Here is a 27,554-nt window from a genome sequence, read left to right on the forward strand (position 1 = left end):
CGTCAAGAAGAAGGACGGGGGTCTTCGGCCGTGCATCGATTATCGTGGTCTTAACGAGGTAACAGTCAAGTATCGCTATCCTCTTCCACTAGTCCCAGCTGCCTTGGAGATGCTCCGCTCTGCCCGCTACTTTACCAAGCTGGATCTAAGGAACGCATACAACCTGATTCGCATACGGAGTGGAGATGAATGGAAAACTGCTTTTTCGACTACATCTGGGCACTATGAATACAGGGTTATGCCTTTCGGCCTGTCCAATAGTCCTTCCGTTTTCCAGGCTTTTGTTAATGAGATTTTCCGGGACATGTTGCATCTGAAAGTTATTGTTTACATTGATGACATTCTGATTTTCTCTGATTCCCTTGAATAACATGTCCAGGATGTTCGTGCAGTTCTCAAGCGCCTGATCGAAAATCAACTCTATGCCAAGCTTTCCAAGTGCGAATTTCATCAGACACGCATCTCCTTCCTGGGCTATGTCATCAGTGCGGACGGAGTCCTTATGGATGACAGCAAGGTCAAAGCTGTGGTTAATTGGCCCCAACCATCTTCTGTTAAAGAGCTGCAGCGCTTTCTGTGCTTTGCTAATTTTTACCGCAGATTTATCCGCAACTTCAGTGTGATTGCAGTTCCTCTCACATCTTTGCTTCGAGGAGGTAAACGTTTCAAGTGGACAGTGGATTGTACTGCGGCCTTTGCTCAACTCAAGGAGAAGTTTACTTCTGCTCCTATTCTCCATCACCCAGATCCCGAGAAGGAATTCATTGTGGAAGTGGATGCATCTAACACAGGTGTGGGGGCAGTGTTATCACAGCGTCATGGTAATCCAGCTAAGATGTTTCCTTGTGCCTTCTACTCTCGCAAACTCAATTCTGCTGAAAGAAATTATGACGTAGGTGATCGAGCTTCTGGCCATGAAGACCGCCTTTGAGGAGTGGAGGCACTGGCTGGAGGGAGCCCGTCAGCCGTTTACTGTGCTCACTGATCATAGGAATCTGGAGTATATCAGGTCAGCTAAACGTTTGAATTCTTGCCAGGCTCGCTGGTCTCTGTTTTTCTCAAGATTTGATTTCAAGATTACTTACAGACCGGGCTCCCAGAACGGCAAAGCTGATGCCCTTTCCCGCCAGTTCGATGATCCAGCCGAAGAATCCAAGCCTGAACCCATTATCAACATCGTGTGTCCCATTCAATGGGACATCATCTCTGAAATCACCACTTCACTAAGTAAACATCCCGCTCCGCCAGAATGCCCCGCTGACCGCCTCTTTGTTCCACCAGATCTCCGCCACCGTGTGCTTCAATGGGTTCACTGCACTCCCAGCGCAGGTCATCCAGGTATTGCAGCCACCATTCAGTTAGTCTCAAACCGCTTTTGGTGGGCTTCTCTTCAGTCTGACGTTATCAAGTTTGTCCATCTATGCTCTGTCTGTAATACTGTGAAATCCTCCCATCTCAAGCCCGCAGGACTGCTGCAACCTCTGCCAGTACCACGACGTCCCTGGTCACACATCGCTGTGGATTTTGTAACGGATCTACCTCCATCTCAAGGATTCACTACCATCCTCTCCGTGGTGGATCGTTTCTCTAAGTCCTGCCGTTTCATTCCACTGACCGGTCTGCCCACGGCCTTACAAACTGCAGAGGCTTTATTCAACCAGGTTTTCCGTCTGTTTGGCCTGCCCGAGGACATTGTGACTGACCGCGGTCCCCAATTTACCTCCCGTGTCTGGAGAGAATTGTGTGCAAAATTAAACATCAATGTCAGTTTAACTTCTGGTTACCATCCCCAGGCCAACGGGCAGGTTGAACGCCTTAACCAGGACTTGATTCGTTTTCTGAGAACTTACTGCCACCAGAATCAACAGGACTGGAGTCGTTTTCTGGCCTGGGCGGAGTATGCCCAAAATTCCCTGCTAAAGCCTGCCACCAGTCTAACGCCCTTTCAATGTGTTCTAGGTTTCCAGCCTCCCCTTTTCCTGTGGTCCGGGGAGCCTTCCGACCTCCCAGCAGTAGATGCCTGGCTCCGGCACAGCGAGGCCACTTGGGATGCTGCTCACGTCCATTTGCATTGCGCCGTTCGCCGTTATCAGCATCAGGCAGATCGAAGGAGGCGTGAGGGTCCTCGATACCGACCCGGCCAGTGGGTGTGGCTTTCCACTCGAGATCTTCGTCTCAAGCTCCCATGCAAGAAGCTCTCTCCTCGTTTCATTGGACCATTCAAGATACTTCGTCAGATAACTCCTGTTTCTTTTCGTTTGTCACTCCCTGCTCAGTACAAAATCTCACCCACTTTTCATGTGTCCCTTTTCAGACCCGCTGTTGCTCCCAGGAGAGAGAGGAGCCAGGAGGAGGTCGCTGCTGTTCAGACTCCCCCCATTGAAGTGGACGGCGCGGAGGCTTTCCGGGTGCGAGAAATCCTGTCACGGAACGCACGACAACGCCTCCTCCTGGTCTCACTAGGTCCCTCTCTCCTGCATACTAGGACTGCATTTCCCTCATCACCTCATTATGATTTCATCAGTTTCACCTGTGCACCCTCAGCTCCCCTTTATCTGGACTGTTCTGTTCTGTTCTCATTTGTGAAGTCTTGTTTTACCAAACCCCTGTCTCAGTTTGTATCTCTTGCTACTCAGTATTTTGACTTGATCTGGTGTATTTGAACTTGGACTCTGAACTTGTTTGTGAACCTTTGCTGCCTGCCTCTGACTACTGCTTGTTTGACTACGATTTTGGATTGCCCTTGTCTTCTTTTGAGTTTGTTATCTTCTGTAATAAATATCTGCAAATGGATCCGACCATCTCTGCCTCTCCGTCACACTTACACCCCGCGCAATGCAGCGCCAAGCGCGATGCAAGTGTTTTTTGCTAGTTAGACCCTATAGGCGGGTCTATAACGCACGTTCACTCTGCTTATTAAACACACAGGGACACACAACAGCACACAAACATGCCAAATATTTTAAATAAAAGGATTACAATGTGGTGGAATCCAGCTTGTCCCATAGATGGTCTGTTTGCGCACTTTTACCTTGCACACGAGCAGTTACGTTTGCGCTCTGGAGACGGCTTCGGCCTTTCCACTATCAAATTTCCTCATGTAAATAGCGAATCCGCCATGGCGCGAGCGCAACTGGCATTTAAAGGGAATGGGAGATAAGACTCTGATTGGTTTAACGCACGTAAATCTAAAAACAAACTCAATTAAAAGAATAGGACAACCCTTTTTAGACCATTTTTCCCGACTATTTTTCCCGTCGTTAAACTAGCAAAAGTGGAGTTGGACACACGCCATAAGTGAACTTGCGCCCTGCACTTTAGACAATTTGCTTAGATTGTTAAAAAAGGCTCCCTAAATTATCTTTTGGCCATCATTTCTCAGACAAATTTAATGTGAAATTAAATTGCGATTAATTAGATGTTTTTTTAAAGTTTTAAAGTTTTAAAAACTTAAATATTCATTTTTTTGGTATCTGAAAACTGTTATATCAACAGCATTCAAAATGTCTGCCATTTTAAAGCTTTTTGCTCTAAAAAGTCATAAAGTGATTCATGCATTTACACATGCACACATAGCAGAAACACATCACACACCTGCCCCGATAACTTCTTCAATCTTGACGGTGGAGACATCTATTTCCTTGGCGAATTCTCTGACGGCTTCATTTGGATCTTCGTAGGTGAAGGGGTCGATGTAGATCTTCATCCCCGGAGAGCCTGGCAGGGTCGGGCAGCCCATGGGAGTGTGGCAGTTAGAAAGATCTGGCCTCAAAGTGAGTTCTAGAACACAACAGAATCACACAGCTCAATGAAATGCTCTGAAGTTTCTTTCGCATAGTGCTATTAAAAGTCTTCATTTCAGTGCAGTTGTAAAAACATTATGGTAAATCTATTTTATGATGATAATGAAAGGAGGTCAAGTCTGAGCACATTATTATAAACCATTTCTGTTTTAATGCATTTATCGAATCAGTAAATACACAGATTCAATGTGAGTGGTTAAACAAGAGGCAATCTAAAACTGAGTGGATTTATCTGAAATATGAAAATAATTACTGCACCCATCGTCTGCTGCTGATGACAACAATAGTTTCTTATAAAAAAAACACTGAAATAAATAGGGTTATGAATTGATTTAAATAAAAATACTGGCACCAAATGATTTTCTTGACATTCAGTTTCGGTAACCATTCAGTTCTTGAACATCTGCATTCTAGAATATCGGCGATCAAGCATTAAAAGTAGTTCACACAAATCATTAGGACTATTTTTTATTAATACACGTATGGTGCTTTAGCATCCCCTTTGAAGCTTAAAAGTTTCATTGCAACTGTAAGGAAAACATCATTCAAAGGTGTCTCATTATTTTTTAAGGAAGAAAGACATTTGCAGGTTAGGTGAAGTGGAGAGTCAAAAATATGTGTGTGTGTGTGTGTGTGTGTGTGAGCCCTGTGATGGACTGACCATCTGTCCAGGGTGCTTTCCCCTGCCTCTGGCCTAAAAGAAACTGGGATAGGCTCCAGCACTAAGACCCTAGAAGGTCGTATAAGGAATAGATATATTGATGTGTTTATTTCTTCAATTTTTTCCCTTTAAAAACATTATGGAATCATAGCTGCTGACTATGACATCATTAAACAGCAGTGGAACACAAGATGGTTGCAGTGAATCACTCTCTCTCTCTTTCTCTCTCTCTCTCTCTCTCTCTCTGCTCTCCAATAGAGCCGAATCAAATTCTCTTCTGCCTTTATCCAACACAGGACCTCATAAACAGATAACGCAGACATGCTATCAAACCGCTCTCCATGGCAGAAGATGAAACTTCATGTGTAAACATCGAGGATGCAGAAAGTAATCTCAGAGAATCAGAGAGGACCAGCAACCCACACAAATAAAACAAACATTAAACAAGCTCTAAAAGGAGGTGTTCATATCCGCTGTCCAATAAGAAAAAGACCCAAAAGCAGGTGTGCAAGCTGATGCAATCACACTGAAAGACACAGGCTAACGTCTGCTTCAGAAGAGATGAGTGCTGACTCGGACGCTGGAGGGGCGGAGAGACCAGGGAATGTCACCTAGTGTAACAGGAAGGCCAAGAGACATTCAAGTCTTCCGGCACGATAATAACCCATACTCTACACACTCAACTGACAGCCCTATAGAGTCCAGACAACACTGTGAAATGTATCAAGATTCACCCTATTTACTTAATAAATAATGAAGAATTGTATTGTGCATGATTCAACAGTGCATGTTATTATAAAGAAGAAATGTGGGTTTTCATGATCTTGAAAATCATGAAAATATAATTACTTTCTTGATTGCTGAAATCAACTGTTCTTTCTTTTTCAATGCCATGTGAGCAGGGGAAAATAATATTAATAAATAATATAACACAAACATATTGACAGTCAATCATATATCAATAGATGTTGAAAAATCGATCACTGTCCTACATTATTTCTTACTTAATATTCACTCAAAAATATGTCTCATTATTATTGTCTCATATCCAGAGAAATTAAATGGCAAATGGAAATTCAATTTTGAAATAAAAGAGCTTTACATACTATGAAAACATAGTTCAAGTAAAAACTTTTTTTTCCAGTAGGGCTGTGAAAGGATTAATCGTGATTAAACACATCCAAAATAAAAACACAAACATGCATGTATATATTTAAGAAATATTTGCATATATATGTATATATATATATATATATATATATATATATATATATATATATATGAAGAGTTCAGATGCAAAAGCCTCTAAATGCCATCTGAAATTTTCTTATAGAATGATCATTTTTATCAAGCTTGTATATTTAAGTTAAGTAATTTCACTTAAATGACAGTTAATAGGTAATCTTCATTGCCATTTGAGTGAAATTATTGAATTTAAATATACGAGCTTGATAAAAATTATCATTCTATTAGAAAATTTCAGATGGCATTTAGAGGCTTTTGCATCTGAACTCTTCATATATATATATATATATATTTTTTTTTTTAAGATATAATTTATATTATATATACAGTATCTCACAAAAGTGAGTACACCCCTCACATTTCAGCAAACATTTTAGTATATCTTCTCAAGGGACAATACTATAGAAATGAAACTTGGATATATTTTTGAGTAGTCAATGTGCTGCTTGTATAGCAGTATATATTTACTGTCCTCTAAAAATAACTCGACATACAGCCATTATTGTCAAAATAGCTGGCAACAAAAGTGAGTTCACCCTAAGTGAACATGTCAAAACTGTGTCCAAGTGTCAATATTTTGTGTGAGCACCATTGTTATCTAGCACTGCCTTAATCCTCCTGGGCATAACTTCAGCAGAACTGCACAGGTTGTTGCTAGTATCCTCTTCCACTCCTCCATAATGACATCATGGAACTTCTGGTATATTAGACATGGCGCTTCTCCACCTTCCGCTTGAGGACGCCCCACAGATGCTCAATAGGGTTCAGGTCTGGAGAAATACTTGGCCACTCCATCACCTTCAGCTTCCTCATCAAGGCAGTGGTCATCTTGGCGGTGTGTTTGGGGTCGTTATCATGCCCAGTTTCTGAAGGGAAGTCATGTTCTTCTTCACAATGTCGTAGTACATGTTGGAATCCATGTTTCCCTCAATGAAGCGGAGCTCCCCAGAACCAGCAGCACTCATGCAGCCCCAGACCATGATGCTACCACCACCATACTCGATTGTAGGCAAGACATGGTTTTCTTGGTACTCCTCACCAGGGCATCACCACACATGCTGGACACCATCTGCGCCAAACAAGTTTATCTTAGTCTCATCAGACCACAGGACATGGTTCCAGTAAGTAATGCTTTTGGAAAGGTTGCTTTCAGCAAACTGTGTACGGGCTTTCTTGTGAGCCAGCTTCAGAAGAGGCGTCCTTCTGGGACGACGGCCATGCAAATTGACTGCGGCGTATGGTCTGAGCACTGACAAGCTGACCTTCCTCTTCTGCAACCTCTAAAGCAATGCTAGCAGGACTCATGCATCTGTTTTTTGAAGCCAGCTTCTGCACCTGACGCACAGCACGAGGACTCAACTTCTCTGATTGACCCTTGCGAGGCCTGTTACGGGTGGAACCCATCTTTGAAAACCTCTGTATGACCCTGGCCAGAACTGTAACTCAGTTTCAGTGTGTTACCGATTTTCTTATAGCCTAGACCATCTTTGTGGAGAGTAACAATTCTAATTCTCAAATCCCTAGAGAGTTTTTTGCCATGAGGTGCCATATTGAACATCCAGTGGTCAGTATGAGAGAATTGTACTCAGAGCACAAATTTAACTGCTCTAATACAAGATACACACATTTGTATAGTCCTGTCAAGCAGACAAAAACATGAACATGATGAATAGAACATGTGGCTTTGCATGGTTAAACGACATACAGCTATTATCACTTAGGGTGTACTCACTTTTGTTGCCAGCTTTTTTGACTGCTATACAAGCAGCACATTGACTACTCTAAAATATATCCAAGTTTCATTTCTATAGTATTGTCCCTTAAGAAGATATACAAAAATGTTTGCTGAAATGTGAGGGGTGTACTCACTTTTGTGAGATACTGTAATACATGCATGTGTGTGTATTTATATATACAAAATAATTATACACAGTACACACACATATATTAATTAAACACACATTTTTATTTTGGATGTGATTAATAGCCCTACTTTCCAGTACAAACAAATAATTTATGCTGAGAAATAGAAGCATTTATGCTCATTCTAAGACAGGGATGGGCAACTTCGGTCCTGGAGGGCCACTGTCCTACAGAGTTTAGCTTCAACCCTAATCAAACATACCTGAACAAGCTAATCAAGGTCCTCAGGATTACTAGAAAATTACAGGCAGGTGATTTTTTCAGGGTTGGGATCTTTTGACTTTTGACATATGATGTTAGGTAACACTTTAGTTTAGGGTCCAGTTCTTACGATTAACTAGTTGCTTATTAGCATCCATATCACTAGGATATTGGCTGTTTATTATAAAGCACATAATAATGCCTTATTCTGCATGACCATATTCTACATCCCTTAATCCTATCCAATACCTAAACGTAACAACTACCTTACAAACTATTAATAAGCAGTAATTAGGAGTTCGTAATAGTTAGTTAATAGTGAGAATTGGACCCTAATCTAAAGTGTGACCAACATTAATGCATCCAATAAAATGTTTAACATCAACCATGTGATCACTACTCAGTGATCAGAAACCAGAGGACGAAGCAGAATATATGCTCTTATTCCATAACACCACAAAACTAACAAGTGTCTTTCAAATGTTGTCCTGTTCTTCAGTGTGTGCAGCACCTGCCGTTCTGCAGATCCTTCTGAAGGATCCTGCAGTTAGTTTATTTTAACAAGGTCCCTAGTCATTTCAAAGCTTTACTAACATTTTAAGTGGACATCAGGGGGAAAAACTGATGAAAGGAATGTATGATATGAACCCTTTATACTGAAAAAATGTCATGAAGGTCTGTTGAATTATTCATTTCAAACACACAACGTGCACAAACCTACAGAGTGCTTTAATTTTAGAAATGCGGCTTTCGTTCATCAATAACTCAAATAGCAAACAGTTTATCTCCCCTAGTCCTCTGGAGTAATGCATCGTAACAGCTCCACTCGTTTCTTATGGCTGAGAAAGGGAAATAAAAATATATATGTTAATATTTCATAGCCACTTGATCCGTGCGTGCCTGGAACGCCAACTGCTCTGCCACTCCACTGAACTCCAGTCCCGCAGGAGGGAGAGAATCAAGAGAGAGAGCGAGAGACCAGAATGCATCACTTCTACCAGGACACTAAAAATCCTGTGAGATAGAACAACAGAAACTTCTGGCCAAGCCCCTGAGGACAAACAGCATCCAAAATCAAATACTTCCCTACTGTATAGTACGTGAAAAACCGTACGCCAAAAGAATAGTATGTCCAAATACAAAACATTCAAAAAACAGTAGGTGAAAAGTACCCGGATGAATTACTACTTCTGTCAAGTTTCTGAAGTGTGCATTTGATGGACACTTTACTGTCCCATGAGGCCACGGGAGAGGATTTTTTGAATGGAAGTGAAGCAACGCAAGTGACGCTGGTAGATCACGTGATAGTAACAACATGGCGGATATAGAACATCCGAATTCTGATCATGAGTTACTGTAGTCTTTCCCAACTAGTGTTGTTAATCTTGGTTTGTGAATAGGAGCATCTACTTCATGCACACTGCAAACGCCTGACCCCTGGACTGTGTAATCGCATTGTTTCTGAGCTTTGAAAGAACAGCCGTCTCTGATGCGTCCTGATGCATAAAAGGATCTGTCTCAGGTTAAGAAGCTTTGAGAACATCAGCCCATTTGTGCTCTTATGCGGAGCGTCTGACACAGTGTAAGCATTATTTAGATCAGATTAGTTGCATCTCGCTGATCTCTCAGGTGAAAGATGATTTTTCTCTATCTCTCTGGTATTAAAAAGCCATGCGTTATGAAGCATACTCCATTATGACTCTGCCACATTATGGGAGCCTCACAAGGCTCTATTAAGTTTTAAATCAATATTTTACACAAAACAATATTTCCATTTTATGTCCAGCATTCATTTTTCTTCATTCACAGCAATTTAAGTCTTTCAGATCCTTAGGGTGCTCATTAGAGAGAGAGAGAGAGAGAGAGAGAGAGAGAGAGAGAGAGAGAGAGAGAGAGAGAGAGAGAGGAGTGGACGAGAGAGGTGGACGTTTCATTTGTAACCAGGATCCAGCTTAGTGACAACAGCAAAATAAAGTTACAGAAATAGCTGTGACACATTAATGATCTTGAATTAATGACATCTGCAGTACATTCATGTTGGTTCTGTTCTGTTTACCCTAAGGGGGGTTATTGCTGCTCTTATCCATGCTAAGCTGCACGGATGTACAGGGAGTTCTTGCCAAACTGTATGCTAACTGTCAATCGTATTTGACAATAGTGATCCAGACAGAACAATTAGATAGATAGATAGATGGATAGATGGATAGATGGATAGATGGATAGATGGATAGATGGATGGATGGATGGATGGATGGATGGATGGATGGATGGATGGATGGATGGACGGACGGACGGATGGATGGACGGATGGACGGACGGACGGACGGATTTTTAGATGTGGCTGTTCTTGAAATACAATATATACACCTCTGGTGAGACAACCTCAAAAATGTAAAACATCAAAACAGCAGGCGTTGAAAATATCCTTCATTAGAAACAATAAATGGATATTAGTCCAAATATCTCAGAGTAATTAATGGATATGAGGTCGCTGTCCTTAATTTTCAGTCCAAATTCAACTTCAGTTTATGGGGAAATGTGATATGCTTGCAATTTGAATAAAAGTGTCCTCTAAATGAAAAAAAATGTAAACAGTTAATGAAGTGTTAAAGGAATATGAGGTCACTGTCCCTCATTTTAATAGACAATCATATTTTTATTTTTATAATTATTTGATGACATACAATATTAATAATTGTATGTCATCAAATATATATATATATATATATATATATATATATATATATACATATACTGTATATATATTAAAAAAAAACTGAAATAAAAAAATGCAGTATGATAACCAGTTTTTACCCAAACACAATAGTAATTAATACTACAATAAAACAACTACCATTGTCAATAAACGAATAAATAAATAACACTCCTTCTTTGAATATTATATATTATGATTTTACAGTACTAAAATTAACTGTAGCAATTATTAACTTTTTTTTAAAGTAGAAACTGTGGTTCCATTTTTTGCAAAAGACAGTCTGTCCTTGGTGCTGGAGGTAATTCATAAAAATGTCCTGCTGGATTAAGTTTGAAAGTACTGATGAAGTTCACTTTTGTATTCCAGCACCTTAAATAAATTTTAATAATGCTAATGTTAGAAAACCCAAGGATGTCTGTGACATTTTGGCCAATTATATTCATAGTCAAGAGTCTTTCTCTTAGTTTTTAGCTCATACTGTGTGCATTGACATTCAAGACTGAATAAATTCTGATACAGTAATTATCCGAATATCTCTCCTCACAACAAGATCATGTTCTCACAGTCTCAGTTCTCTGTTCTTTTTTCCTCTTTCTAAATTGTCTGTTTGATGTGCAAGTCTGGCTGTCACATCATTTGTTTACTTTTTCGTCTGCACTTATGTTAATTAAATTTGGTTTTGCAGATCGCCTACCGAATCCTCAGAGAGGTTGCTTACAAGGAGACAGAGAGAGAGAGAGAGAGAGAGAGAGAGAGAGAGAGAGAGAGAGAGAGAGAGAGAGAGAGAGAGAGAGAGAGAGAGAGAGAGAGAGAGAGAGAGAGAGAGAGAGAGAGTTCTCAGTTCCTAATGAGCCTGAAGCTTCTTGGAGGGCTATGGGATGTATACAGGTAGGAAAAGCTTTTTAATGTCAGCTTCTAAAAAGTGCACAGGCCTGGAGCGATCCCTCGTTCCTTTCCTCCGTTTCACCGCATCCCCCGGCATTTCCTGTAACCTCACATCTCTATCCTTCTGTTTTCCTCTCTGTTTGCTTTCGCTCATATTCAAAACCCCTTTCAGGTCGGGTTTGCCCCAGAGGAAGGGGCAGAGCTGAGCATAAAACAAAGATGTCCGTCAGCATTAACAGTGATTTGCTCACCTCTGCCAGTGCTGTAGTGCTGGAGTTTGTCACTGTATACAGCCTCCTTATTGTAAGCTCGTTTCCTATGAGAGAAAAAGGGGGAGAGAAAATAAAATTAAAACATATAATCTGGATTTGCTCGGCTGGCTGAAACAAGTGTCTGAGTCTTATAGGGTTAGTTTTAGCCTTATATGGGCTTTTGCACCGGAGGAAAGTTTTCATAGTTCCTGGAACTATTGGCGAAAGTACCTGGATTTTGGCGTGTTCGCACCGCAGGAACTAGGAACGATTTTAGTTCAAGGAACTCCTTTTGGAGGAACTAATTTAGCTCCTACTAAAGAGTAGGGTCTAAACCAGCACTATAGGAACTACCAGTGACTTTAGTGTATGCTGATTGGCCGAACGCACGTGAACCACCGGTACCCGCCTTTTTTTTTTTGTTGTTGTTGTGTAAACACATAGATTATAGCCTATATCTTTACTCCAGAAACTAACTCTACGAACACGGAAAACAGTGATAGATGGGCCTCTTAACCTTTACGCTAAGGAGAAAATCCAACGCAAATTTGAGGGGGCTAAGCGAAACACTTATGTATTTCTGCTTGGCTAGCAACACTGGACATCAACCACACGGCATACGCTAGTAACTTTTCATTTACTGTCTACTTTCTATGTATAACAGTTCTATCTAATAACGTATTAGACAGGACTGTTAGACAGATCGTAAACTAATGAACATGGATGATGCCAGCAATGTGTGGTCTGTCGTTCTCAGCGCTGTCAAAATAAAGGTCTGCCGTGCCGTCAAAATAAAAGTCGCAACAACAAGCGTGGCTTACGTCACTTGCACTTGCGAATGCAACCAGGAAAATGTTCCTAAGGGAACCATTAGTTCTCGGGGAACAACCATGGTGGCTAGTTCCTAGAACTAAGTTCCTAGAACTACCCGGTGCGAAAGCCCCTATTGTGTCACATTATAAGTGTCTAACATTTATTCGCTGTTTTAAGTGGGGCAGAGGTATTTTGTAGGTCACAGACGTTCTTTGAGAATAGTTGTTTTGGTGGTCTGGTGTTGTCAAGGATACAAAAAGGAAGTCAATTCGGGCCAAATGGCAGTTTATTCTGGCAAAAAGCCACCAACTCAAGTCAGGAAGAGACCGCTTGATTGACATGTCATGCCAAGTGACCAATAGCAGTTGACTTTGCCTTTGTGTGACATTTAGGGTGCTATATTCAATATTAATACCACAATAGTTAGGCACAGAAAAGGCCTTTCAAAAGCTTTATGATCTAAATTTCTGGTTTGCTTTTTTAAAATTATATACAATTCCTTTTATTTGTGGATTAAAAGCATGAATGGCTTACTATTTACAGGAATTGCATCACCTCACTCATCATTAACGTTCCCCTACAGCAGGGGTTCTCAAACTTTTTTAGTGTGTGGACCACTATTTGTAATCAAGAATTTTCGCGGACCACCTCATAATACACATAATAAAATATGTCTACACACAGTCCTACCTGAATTAATCCACACCTCTAAATAGGCTTACTAGCACTAAAACTATAACTGGTCATCACATCACAGGCTTGTTAAAGGAAAGTTTACTGCACACAACGGCTGCCACATATTTAATTTATTTATTTAGGCTACTCAAGCGCCCAGGGCATAATCAGGTTCATTTGAACAACAGGCTTATTGCCATAGCAATGTAGTATGAAATCTATACAGTAATAAGAACACTGGAATATAGTCAACATTTCAAAACCTTTGGCGATTTTAGGGGATTATTATTATTAATCTTCAGAGTTTTACAAGTCCTCAAAAAGTTTGTCCACTTAACAGCACATCTGCAAAACATTTCAGAAACGCGAGATCAAGAAACTAACTGGAAATTAAATAATAACAGGCCTTATTCATTCCATTTATAAACATTTCGTTTCATATAAACTGCCTATGCCTAACTGTGCGTTCACACACCGGACGCGAATAGCGCGTCAAATTCAAAAAGGGATTATGTGAAATTCGCGCCTGCCGCGTCTGATACGCTTGACCACTTTGTATCAATTCGAGCGTCAAGAGCTAAATTGACGCGCGTAAAAACAAAAGTTTGAAGCGAAATTTCGTCCGTTGTGAACGCACCATTAAAGGCTATGCGTGTGATGTGATAATGAGAACATATTTGCCTCTGCCCTTTTCTCTTCAGAGAACCTGTTGCTATCCACCGAACCAATGTTGTGGTTCTAACGGCACTGAACTTGAATGTCACGGCCGAACACCACTAGGCTATTTTAGTAATCACACAATAACTTGACAATTTAATTAAAATGTTATATCAATATAGGCCTACATATTATTTTTACTTTTCTTTTTTATGGGAATTTCCTGGTAAAATGAAGGTAAAAAAAAATATTATTTTATATTTTATTTAGCCTTTCCACGGACCACCTGCAGTACCCTCACGGACCACTAGTGGTCCGCGGACCACAGTTTGAGAATGGCTGCCCTACAGCAAAGAACCAACTTATATAAAGAACAATTTATCAGCATGAGGTGATGCTTGTGCTCTGAGGAGAGCTAGTGGCAGTCCTGAGACTGACTCTAACCAATGGGATTTGAAACATGGAATGACACTAACAGATCACTGGTCCGGAGCTCAGAGTAAATATATATGTCGTGGCCATGAGTGAACAATTCGTTCCCACAAATTAGGAATTGGTCCCCGTGTTTTAGTAAGTTGTGGCCATGATTAACTAATTCGCTCACTTGTTTTAGTTAAATTGTGGCTACCAATTAAGAATTAGTTCCCAGATATTCATTTGTTTCCTCATTTTAGTAAATCGTGGCCACTAATTTGTTCCCTAGATTTGATTTAACATAAAGAAGGGAGCAAATTATGACAACCTGGCCACAATTTATTAAATCAAGGGAACAAATTAGTAAAATGTTCTGACGTATTAGTAAGTCGTAGGAATGAATTGTTTATTCAGCAAGGATGCAATAAACTGATCAAAAATGACATTAAAGACATTTATAATGTTAAAAGATTTATATTTAAAATAAATGGTATTCTATTGAACTTTCTATTAATGAGTAAAACCTGAAAAAAAATGTATCACGGTTTCCACAACAACATTAAGCAGCACGACTGTTTCCAACATTGATGATAATAATAAGAAATGTTTCTTGAGCAGCAAATTAATATATTATAATTATTTCTGAAGACTCATGTGACACTGAAGACTGTAGTAATGATGCTGAAAATTCTGCTTTGCCATCACAGGAATAAATTACATTTTAATATATGTTAAATCAGAAATCAGTTATTTTAAATTGTAATTATCACTGTTTTTGACTGTATTCTTGATTACATAAATGCAGCCTTGATGAGCATTTGTATATGACTCCATTGCAGATATTTTACAATGTATATTTTTACATACGTTTTAAGTAAAAGGATGAACCGGGAACACATTTAGCTAGTCTGAACTCGCTCATGTCTTTCTGTCCTTGTGTGCACATGCAGCAGCCACATGTCTGGCTCCATAATGGCGAACTCACCTGCTACAGACTATAGATATGGCCACCAGAGACACGATGAAGACCACTCCAGCCGCGGCTGAGCCCGCAATCAGCGGCAACTGCTCCCTCAGCTCTGATTTATAGTCGTCTAGACAGAGAGAGACAGGATGCATTAGGCTACAGAAATAACTGAAATGGCCACTGCCTATAGAGATGAAATAGGGGATGAAAGAACGTAAACAAAACATTTCAAGAGAACCTATTCAAGGAAGCGTTTCATGGACTGCATGAATAGGAGAATGAAAGAGAGGGGGAGGCGGCACAAAGTCGTATGGAAAACGGAAGAATAGGAGAATGAAGAATTGTGAGGAGGTGTGAGCTTTGAAAGAAATAGAGGAGAAGGGAGAGAGGGATAATAGAGTGATACAGTGATACAAAAGGAAGTGCTGAAACACGGCGGTCAGGTAATACTAAAGCCTATTGCTGACAGATGTCAACTGAGAATGAGTGATGGAAAAGGATAGATGGAATGAATAGAGGGAAGGAAAAACACTTAAGGTACACAGCTGAATGACAGTGACCAGTGAAGTGTGTGTGAGTGAAGTGTGTGTGAGTGAAGTGTGCGGCCCATCAGCACAGCAAATCTCACCGTCACAATCTAAAAACAACAAAGAAGAGGATGGGATGGCCTTTCTCAATGTTCAAATACAGCCAAACCCTCGACCAGCTCACACATGAAACATCTGTGTGGTTTGGAGAAGCTTCTTTGAGGCCGTAGCTTGCTAAGCTACAAGCTTCTCATGATTTTAAGTAGCTAAATTGCAGTCATGCTAACTAATACAGTGAGGAAAATAAGTGTTTGAACACCCTGCTATTTTGCAAGTTCTCCCACTTAGAAATCATGGAGGGGTCTGAAATTGTCATCGTAGGTGCATGTCCACTGTGAGAGACATAATCAAAAAAAAAAAAAAAAACAGAAATCACAATATATGATTTTTTAACTATTTATTTGTATGATATAGCTGCAAATAAGTATTTGAACACCTGAGAAAATCAATGTTAATATTTGGTACAGTAGCCTTTGTTTGCAATTACAGAGGTCAAACGTTTCCTGTAGTTTTTCACCAGGTTTGCACACACTGCAGGAGGGATTTTGGCCCACTCCTCCATACAGATCTTCTCTAGATCAGTCAGGTTTCTGGGCTGTCGCTGAGAAACACGGAGTTTGAGCCCCCTCCAAAGATTCTCTATTGGGTTTAGGTCTGGAGACTGGCTAGGCCACGCCAGAACCTTGATATGCTTCTTACAGAGCCACTCCTTGGTTATCTTGGCTGTGTGCTTCGGGTCATTGTCATGTTGGAAGACCCAGCCTCGACCCATCTTCAATGCTCTAACTGAGGGAAGGAGGTTGTTCCCCAAAATCTCGCAATACATGGCCCCGGTCATCCTCTCTTTAATACAGTGCAGTCGCCCTGTCCCATGTGCAGAAAAACACCTCCAAAGCATGATGCTACCACCCCCATGCTTCACAGTAGGGATGGTGTTCTTGGGATGGTACTCATCATTCTTCTTCCTCCAAACACGGTTAGTGGAATTATGACCAAAAAGTTCTATTTTGGTCTCATCTGACCACATGACTTTCTCCCATGACTCCTCTGGATCATCCAAATGGTCATTGGCAAACTTAAGACGGGCCTTGACATGTGCTGGTTTAAGCAGGGGAACCTTCCGTGCCATGCATGATTTCAAACCATGATGTCTTAGTGTATTACCAACAGTAACCTTGGAAACGGTGGTCCCAGCTCTTTTGAGGTCATTGACCAGCTCTCCCTTGTAGTTCTGGGCTGATTTCTCACCTTTCTTAGGATCATTGAGACCCCACGAGGTGAGATCTTGCATGGAGCCCCAGTCTGAGGGAGATTGACAGTCATGTTTAGCTTCTTCCATTTTCTAATGATTGCTCCAACAGTGGACCTTTTTTCACCAAGCTGCTTGGCAATTTCCCCGTAGCCCTTTCCAGCCTTGTGGAGGTGTACAATTTTGTCTCTAGTGTCTTTGGACAGCTCTTTGGTCTAGGCCATGTTAGTAGTTGGATTCTTACTGATTGTATGGGGTGGACAGGTGTCTTTATGCAGCTAACGACCTCAAACAGGTGCATCTAATTTAGGATAATAAATGGAGTGGAGGTGGACATTTTAAAGGCAGACTAACAGGTCTTTGAGGGTCAGAATTCTAGCTGATAGACAGGTGTTCAAATACTTATTTGCAGCTGTATCATACAAATAAATAGTAAAAAAAAACAAGAGGAAGCATGGTGAATAGAGCAAGATAGACTGATATGCATCATGATTTGTCATTACGTGTGCGACAGACAGATCTAATCTCTTGAAAAAGCTGCTAGCTACATGAAAAAACTAATGAATTTCATTGCATTGTATGTAAACTTGCCATGTACGAGTTGCATTTTGCACATTACCGTTCAAAAGTTTGGGGATACATTTCAAACAACTGATCTTTAAACTGTTAATAATATGAAATGTTTCTTGAGCAGCAAATCAGCATATTATAATGATTTCTGATGGATCATGTGAAGACTGGAGTAATGAGGCTGAAAATTCAGCTTTGCCATCAGAGGAATGAATAAAAATCTACTAAAATAGAAAACGGTTATTTTAAATTGGAACTATATCCCTGTTTACACCTGGTATTAAGATGCGTTTTGGTCGATCCAATCACAAGTGGATGACGCTAAATACAGGTGTAAACAGGGTCCAAAATATTTTGAGCTTGTCTACTTTTTGTCACGGTTGTTAGATCCACTGTCTCTCTCTCGTCTTGTGTGTGTGTGTGTGGTGTTCGTACTGATTGTTTCGTGTGGGCGTTACCGCTGATTACCTGATTATCTCATCAGCGCCAGCTGCATTCCATCAGCCAGCCTATTTAATGCCTTGTCTTTCGTCTTGTGTTTGTCAGATCGTTGTTGGAGCTTCCCCGTGTCATTACCTGTTCCTCTCGTGTGTTCTCTCGTCTGCTTTTGAGTTCATCGTGTTGTGCCGATTCCTGTTTCCAGTCCCGTTGTGGATTCTACACTCTGATCATCACTCATCACTCCGGGGAATTCTACACTCTGATCATCACTCATCACTCCGGGGTTGCCCATCGAAGTCCCTGCGTCACCACTCTCCTGCTGTCTGCGGCGTTTTGGACTTATAGTTGTTTATTCCCAATAAAGAGCTCTTTTACTTGCATCTTGCATCCGCGTATACTTTACGTAACAGAATGATCTGACCATCGTCATGGATGCAGCAAGTTCCACTTCACTGACTGAGTTCATCAACCACAGTATCACTCGTATGGATCAGCAGCAGGAGAGTATCACCAGCACAGGGCGCACTGTGCAAGCGCTCGTGACGCAGGTGTCCGAGCTCACCCAACAGTTCCAATTCCTGAGAAATCCCACTGCGCCACCCACACCGCCAGTTCCCCCCACACCACCGGAGCCGAGCAATCGACCTGAGCCACGCCTACCCGTTCCTGAGAGCTATGCTGGTGAGCCCAATTTTTGCAGAGCCTTTCTTACCAGGTGTTCTATGCACTTCTCCCTACAGCCCAGGACTTTTGAAAGAGAGGAGTCCAAGGTGGCGTTTGTGCTCACCCTTCTCACGGGTCGAGCGGCACTATGGGGAACAGCGGTGTGGGAGAACCAAGACCTATGCTGCGCCTCGTTCCAGGCACTCTCCGCCGAGATGAGGAGGGACTTCGACAGTGCGGTGGCGGGCAAGGACGCTGCCAGACTCCTCGCGGATCTCAGACAAGGTGATCGTCCGGTCGCAGACTATTCCATCGAGTTCCGCACGTTGGCGGCAGAGTGCAAATGGAATGAGGAGGCGCAGTGGGACATGTTCCTGCATGGGCTGGCCGTCCAAAAGGAGATATGTATCTTGGACCTTCCCCAGAGTCTTAACGGACTAATCGACCTGGCGCTGCGAGTGGATGCTCGCCTCAACCGCATTGAGCGGTACACTCGTCCTAACCGCAGACTCGGGGGCGCTGAAGGCCGAATGACCAGCGAGGGAGACACGGTCGGCCCCGTCGTCGATCACGAGCCCATGCAGGTAGGGAGAGCTCGGCTTTCCCGGGAGGAGAGAGAGAGGCAGAGATCCTGAGGACTATGCCTTTACTGTGGAGGAACGGGCCATTTCATACATTCTTGTCCGGTAAAAGAGCAAGCCCGGTAGTAATGAAGAGGCTACTATCGGGTGGGATCTCCGCCGAGAAGTCCTCACCATCCACTCTCCTTCCGGTAAGACTGAGATGGGCTAACCACACACACACACACACCTGCCAAGCGTTGTTGGACTCCGGAGCTGAAGGTAACTTCATGGACCTCCACTTCGCTCACAAGCTTCATCTCCCCATCACACCACTCACCCGTCAAATCTCCGTAAATGCTCTAAATGGACAAGAACTCCCCAACATTTCCCTTACCACCGGTCCCATAACTCTCATTACGTCTGGCAACCACACAGAAATCATCACGTTCCTTCTCATGGACTCCCCGTTAGCACACATAGTTTTGGGCCACCCTTGGCTGGTGCGACACAACCCGAGAGTGGATTGGGGCTTGAACTCCATTTCCACATGGAGTGAACGGTGTTATGAGTCCTGTCTTGTGTCTGCTTGTTCGTCTGTGTCTGGTTCTGTGTTTCAGGAGAAGGCAGCGGATTTATCAAACGTGCCCATGGAGTACCTCGATCTGAAGGAGGTGTTCAGTAAGTCCCGGGCTCGGTGGGCACTTTTTTTCGGACGATTTGAGTTTTCTGTCTCGTACCATCCGGGTTCCAAAAACGTCAAACCCGATTCTTTGTCGCGTATTTTTTATCCTTCCGAACGCCCGTCTACTCCTGAGTGTATTTTACCCGAGACATTAGTGGTCTCTACTCTTACATGGGAGGTCGAATCGAGGGTCAGGACGGCCTTAGAAGGGGTAACGCCTCCACCCGGTGGCCCACCGAATCGATTGTTTGTGCCGGAGGGGTTACGGTCTGACGTCATTCAGTGGGGGCATTGTTCCAACGTTGCGTGTCATCCAGGAGTTAATCGCACCAGATTTTTGGTCAAGCAATGATTCTGGTGGCCATTGATGGCTCACGACATTCGCAATTTTGTTTTGGCTTGTTCGGTTTATGCCACTGATAAGACTTCCAATCGACCCCCAGATGGGTTACTCCAACTGCTGTCTGTCCCTTCGAGACCCTGGTCCCACATTGCGCTAGATTTTATCCCCTTGCCCAAATTACCATCTGCCAAGGAGACAGTGGAAACTGTCATAGATCACGTCTTTCGGCTACATGGCCTCCCGATGGACGTGGTTTCCGACAGGGGACCCCAATTTGTGTCCCCAGTTACTGGGCATGACTGTCAGTCTGTCTTCGGCAATAGCCAAACCGAGAGAGCCAACCAAGATTTGGAGAGAGTGTTGCGATGTTTGGTATCTAAGAATCTTTCCTCCTGGAGTCAGCAACTCTCTATGGTTGAGTACGCTCATAACTCGTTACCAGTGTCATCCACGGGCCTCTCTCCGTTTTAAGTGTAGCTTAGGTTACCAGCCACCTATTTTTCCCAGTCTGGAATCCGAGGTCGCGGTCCCTTCCGCTCACGCCTTCGTCCAGAGGTGCCGTCACACATGGAGTAGAGCCCGTGATACTCTTCTTCAGGTGGGGGCTCGCACCAAGGCTAAGACCGATCGTCACCGGTCGAAGCCTCCCGTATACGTCGTGGGTCAAAAAGTGTGGCTTTCTACCAAGAACATTCCGCTCCGTTCCGTATCTAATAAGTTAGCTCCCAAATTTATTGGCCCGTTCCCTGTCACCAAGATCATTAGTCCGGTGGCAGTCCGACTCAAACTTCCTTCGGTGTACAGGATAATTCATCCCGCCTTTCATGTATCCAAGATTAAACCCGTGTTTCATTCACACATTATTCCGCCGGCCCCGGTTCCCCCACCGCCGCGACTCGTAGATGGGGAACCAACATATTCGGTAAACCGTATTCTGGACTCGAGAAGGAGGGGACGCGGATTCCAGTACTTGGCGTTACGGTCCAGAGGAGAGAAGTTGGGTACCTGCTAGGGACATCCTGGATCACTCCCTTATCGATGATTACAATCGGCAGGTAGGTTCGTTGGGGGGTACTGTCATGGTTGTTAGATCCACTGTCTCTCTCTCATCTTGTGTGTGTGTGTGTGGTGTTCGTACTGATTGTTTTGTGTGGGCGTTACCGCTGATTACCTGATTCTCTCATCAGCGCCAGCTGCATTCCATCAGCCAGCCTATTTAATGCCTTGTCTTTCGTCTTGTGTTTGTCAGATCGTTGTTGGCGCTTCCCCGTGTCATTACCTGTTCCTGTTCTCCTCGTGTGTTCTCTCGTCTGCTTTTGAGTTCATCGTGTTGTGCTGATTCCTGTTTCCAGTCCCGTTGTGGATTTTACACTCTGATCATCACTCATCACTCCGGGGAATTCTACACTCTGATCATCACTCCGTGGTTGCCCATCGAAGTCCCTGCGTCACCACTCTCCTGCTGTCTGCGGCGTTTTGGACTTATAGTTGTTTATTCCCAATAAAGAGATCTTTTACTTGCATCTTGCATCCGCGTATACTTTACGTAACACTTTTGACCACTTCCAGGGGTAGTCGAAAATGCATTTGACCAGATTGCTTTCTTAGTGTAAACGCTCATGAGGTCAAATGTGTTTGAACAGGAACAAAAGACCTACTATCTACTCTACTCTCTGCCTACTGACCTAATGTGTAAACATTACGGGGAACGCAAGCTTATTTTGTCTATTAGATTGAAAGATTTGAAAAAAAAAAAAAACGATTCATTTACCTGCCCATAGACCATCCCCTTGAAGAAATCAGGACAGAAGTGTTTGAAAGTGAACAAAAGAGACGGATTAAAACATCAGGTCTAAACTGGAATGTGTCTCCCTCGTCTACTTGTGAACCTATCGCCCAAAACACATCTTAATACCAGGTGTAAACAGGGACTAGATTTCACAATATTACTGTTTTTACTGTATTTCTGATCAAATAAATGCAGCCTTGGTGAACAGAAACTTCTTTCAAAAACATTAAAACAATCTTACCGACCCCAAACTTTTGAATGGCATGTGACTTTCCACATACAATTTTTCTTTGAACGATGGTGTACTGAAACATTGCATATGTGTGACTGTGTTACTATGTGTGTCATAGCATACTAGACTAGATTTGAACAATTGCATTGATGGTGGTTCTTAGCATGCTGGCTAAATCCATAATGGCCAACAGGAAGTAGAGCAGTCTCTGTGAGCACTGGGCTTAAACACACCTCATTTAACAGAATCATTTCTTCGTCATTACACCTGGCTGTCAAAACGAGAGAGCGAGAGACTCCAGGGAGAGCATGTGTTGTGATTCTGGAGAAGGTGTGTGTGCGTGAGGTGGACTTCTCTCCCTCGTGATTGGTGCTAATTGTCGTAACGAATGTCGTGCCATGGCAGAATGCCAGTGGATGTACCCGTTAGCGGGCGCGGAGCGAATGCAGGCACTAATTACTTTAGTGAGTATGACGGCACGGAGACGCCTGCACACACGCACAGGAAGTTTTGTCTTCATCAGTGTGACATCACCGTTGTCTATCTGTATATTGACTTAATTTGTTTAAGTGTGTAAATACTATTTGTCTGCACTGTGTGATGAGCGGTATGTATATGTGTGAGATACTGACATGGGTAAATTAGTTGCATGCTTATGCATGTGTATTGCATGTTGGTGTGATTTGCATGACTGCTTTGTGTTCCAGTTTCAGGTGTTTGAAACTGAGGTGTTGCAAATACACAAAACCAACACATGCATGCAGCAATACACACAATTAAGCCATGCAAATACTCAAACACACTGAACATGCAACAAACACAACAAAACTTGCAGTACATGCACAGATTGCACACAACTGAAACTGAAACACAAATCAAATATGTAAATCACACATGCAACATGCAATACATAAACACATACAAATCATGCACACACTCACGCAACAAACCATGCATGTTTTGAGTGTGTACTTTAAATGCTGATTTGCAAGTTTGTTGTATCCATATGTGTATGTGATGTGTGTGCTTATTTTCATTGTGTGTTTGTTGCATGTGTGTTGTGTGTGTATCCTGCATATCCTGTAGCTCAAACAGTAGAATATGGCGCTGCTGTAGCAATGCCAAGGTCATGGGTTTGATTCCTAGGGAATGCATTAAGTGATAATATGTATACTGTACATTGAATGCAATGTAAGTGACTTTGGATAAAAGTGTCTTTAAAATGCATGATTGCAGGTGTAAAGCCCAAGTGCATAAATTGTAGTCAAGTAAGAGTATGGGCCCTATCTTGCACCCAGAGCAATTGACTTTGGTCAGCGAAAAGAGGAGGCGTTAACCAAAGCTAATTTGGGTGGGTTTCTCCCATCCCCATACAATGTCACTTTTCTATCTTTTACGGCCCTGACGAGAACGTTGGTCTCCTCGGCTGTGAACCGCTCCTGGCGTGCACCTGGCGTGCACCTGGCAAATCCGCCGTTATAATAGCAATCCGCCATGGAACAAGCACGCCTGCTCTTAAAGGGAATGTGAGATGACGCTCTGATTGGTTTATTTCATGTTACGCCCAAACCACACCTATGAGTAATGTAGCTACTTCAGACCAACCCATTTTAGATTTCTCAGTCATAAGAATCATTTATCCCGCTGGTATAATAGCAACAGCGCCCGAGATCCGCCCACAAAGTTACTTGTGTTTCGCGTTTGATACTTGCGTTTCAGATCGTTAAAATAGGTCCCTATATTTCACATTGTCTAACAACAGGGCCATGTTCACACATTAGACCTGTGTCTCTTTGTGTTAGTGTCCCAGATTGCCAGTGCAGTTCAGTTATATTAAAACCAATTTTACAGCAAAGACAAGGAGGGTTGTGTAAAAGATGAAGCCTAAAAAATGGATGCGCAAGTGAGCTGGACAGGTAAACTGTGTGTGTGTGTGTGGCTCCAGGAACTAGCCAGCTGCCTGGCGGATGTCTTTCTGTCCTGTAGAGTCCAGTCCCTCTTGGCATCCATAGTGTGTGTGTGTGTGTGTGTGTGTGTGTGTCCCTGGCACAGTCGTCAGGCAGGATATGCTAGACTACAGATACAACGCCATTAATCAAACCAAAGAGAGAGACAGAGGTTACGAGAGAGAGAGAGAGAGAGAGAGAGAGAGAGAGAGAGAGAGAGAGAGAGAGAGAGAGAGAGAGAGAGAGAGAGAGAGAGAGAGAGAGACAGAGAGAGAGAGAGAGACAGAGGTTACGAGAGAGAGAGAGAGAGAGAGAGAGAGAGAGAGAGAGAGAGAGAGAGAGAGAGAGAGAGAGAGAGGCGCTTTATGTTTCTTGTTGTTCATTTTAAAGTTTGAAATGGCCTAAATTTCCAAAAATCATCAACAAAACAGAAAAAGACTGGACTTGGAAAAAAATAAAACGCACCCCAAATGAAACAAACTGAATGCTTCCTTTGTGTGTGTGTGTTTTCAGAACTAATAAATGAAATGAGCCCTAAGACACAATAAAAAAATCCACTCACTTCCGCTGAGAGAGAGTGAGAGAGAGAAAAAAACAGAGAGAAAGAGAGTGAAGACAGTGTTAGAAAGAATGAGAAAGTTTGCTGGGAGGAACAAATAAGACAACAAAGCATGACAGACAGACAGACAGACAGACAGACAGACAGACAGACAGATAGATAGATAGATAGATAGATAGATAGATAGATAGATAGATAGATAGATAGATAGATAGATAGATAGATAGATAGATAGATAGATAGATAGATAGACAGACAGACAGACAGACAGACAGACAGACAGATAGATGGACGGACGGACGATGCACTATTTTATGATCGAATCAGGAAATACACGTCACATCCTGATGTCACATGTCTTTACGGGATCTTTGCAGGATTTGTGTGAATGCACGCACAGATTCCAGAAAATCACTGGCAGTGTGAATGAACCAAAATCAAATGAACCCGGGACAAATCCCGGGACACATTATCAGTGTATTTTCCGGAATCTCTGTGTGAAAGGGACTAGTGATAATCGTTACAAAAATATACTGAGCATAAAAAATAGAATAGTGGAGCGTTTCTTTCGACACAACTCTAAAAAAAAATCTGCTCAAGGAATGAAATCACCCAGATCCAAAGAGTGCCTCCACACACACGCACACACACACACACACACACACACACACACACACACACAGGCATTGGCGTGGGGGTTCGTACCATCTGTGAGGCTTTGGAAGCACATTTTGCTGCTGTATTTGCCGAAACCAGCAACAGTCCTGGCTCGAACCTGCATCACATACATGGTGCCCGGCCGTAGTCCGTCCACACGAGCCGTATTCGTCTGACTCCTCACCTGTGTGGAGTTCACCTCAGACAGCTCCTGAGAGAAGACAGAGAGAGATGTTCGTGTTTTTCAATTACAGATTTCACACATTTGTTTCTCCCAGATAGCAATGAGACCAAATGGAGACCTTTGCTTAAGTCCATCACTTATCAGATGTTTCCCTTTAGAAAAAATACCCTAAAAATTGCATATTTGTCTCTTTTAGAGTTGTAGAAGAGATCTATACAATGTCACAAACTGTGCTCAGATTTTCAAGATACCAAGGTCTGCAATAACAGTCAGAGATCTCAATATAAGTTATCAAATTATCCAAATGACATTTTATCTACATTTTTTTTAATTTATAGCTCTGTACACGTACTCAGTTCTCCAAAATTATTATAGGAGAAACATCTGAAATGACATTGATCCCTAAAAGAAAAGAAAACTGAGCTCTCTATTTAGGCTTGTGAGCTATAAAAATGGAACCTCTGACTCCAAGCAATAACACGTTCCTTTTTGGAAGGGGAGTTTAATAAAATGAGGCTCTTTGAACAGCCGCCGACGAGCACTGATTCCATAAAAAAAGGACATTTAGGAGCAGACGAGACAGTAATGTGTGTGAGTGAAAAGTGATGAGATTTCACTTTCTAAACTCCATCAACACCTCACCAAGAGAAAGTGTGTGCAAGTGTGTAGAGAGAGAAAGAGAGGGTGGTAGACTATAATTGGCCAAATAATTCATCCTGTTATCATAACTGTCTTTATTACATTAGAGAAGTGGTTTCCAACCTTTTTTTCCAGGAGTCCCCTATTTTAACATTCAAAAGGAATTGTATCAAACTGGTAACCGTTTCATCCCTACTTGTAATCCTTAGACTAGAGTGAGCTTGGCGACACCTGGAAAATCTTTAGCGACCCCTAGTGGGGGTCAGGAATAATATAAATATAAATATAAATATAAATATAAATATATATATATATATATAAATATAAATATAAATATATATATATATAAAAAAATATATATATATATTTAAAATAATATATATATACACACACACACAGATGTTTCTATGGGCCGCGATACATAAGCCATCCCCCATATTGGAACAGTCAAAGCCAAAAATTTGTGAGCAAATTGTCTGCAACCAAAGTTAGACGCATGTATGATTATCTATATCTGCAATAGACTTCAGCAGATGATTTTGCTAAACTAACACAATACAACAAGGCGAAGGCATTAGCTAACATGTCATTAAAAAATTACGATAGTATAAAAACCTGTAGTAATGAGTTCATACATAGTAAAACACAAGCCAACAAATTCTCACCAGTGAAAGATTATCCCATTTCTTCGGCAATTTAAATCTCGGCGGTTTCACAACCAGAAGCTGCACAATGTTGTGGCATTGTATACATATCTATGGTCCCGACCCCCAGCATTATGCCTGCTACAAACTCTGCGATTTGGCCAATCTCATAAGATCAATTCAAATCACACTGTACGACGTGGATCTAGTAAACTCGGGTACGCCATATATTTAGACTGTACGATGATGGTACCTATTGAATCATAGGCTACAATGCAAGTTAGTATAGAAGAATAAAACGTTATCAGCATGCGCTAGTGGTAAACAAATATAGCAAGATGAATCACACTTTGTGGTTTTTATGTGCACTGAAAAAAGAGGAGGAAGCGAAAGAGGAGAATATGAACGTGGTCATGGCTAGCGAAAAGAAGCTAACTTGGCATGCCAATTTTGTAAACGGAGCATGAGGTAAGTGGTTTTAAGTTTAAGCGCCATGTAGCGTTGATCAATACACCATTTTATGTTGCATTTTTATTGGCTAGTCAGTAGACGTATGTCGTAGCAGCAAACACACTGTGAGAAGATCATGCTAAAT

The 27,554-nt window shown here is 42.1% G+C and overlaps 1 protein-coding gene across 1 annotated transcript in view; it reads right to left on the reverse strand.

Annotated features, from left to right (window-relative positions):
* The window catches only part of ephb1 (EPH receptor B1), a 256,086-nt gene that overhangs the window by 25,188 nt on the left and 203,344 nt on the right, over positions 1-27,554 (reverse strand). Inside the window, exons 7-10 of the mRNA XM_082173478.1 lie at positions 25,541-25,703; positions 15,230-15,338; positions 11,686-11,750; positions 3,595-3,780 (exon numbers count right to left, since the gene is read on the reverse strand). Of these exons, the coding sequence (XP_082029604.1) occupies positions 3,595-3,780; positions 11,686-11,750; positions 15,230-15,338; positions 25,541-25,703 (523 nt within the window). The remainder of the gene's footprint in view (positions 1-3,594; positions 3,781-11,685; positions 11,751-15,229; positions 15,339-25,540; positions 25,704-27,554) is intronic.

The sequence above is a fragment of the Leuciscus leuciscus genome (genome assembly GCF_965113295.1).
Source record: "Leuciscus leuciscus genome assembly, chromosome: 6".
NCBI lineage: Eukaryota > Metazoa > Chordata > Actinopteri > Cypriniformes > Leuciscidae > Leuciscus > Leuciscus leuciscus.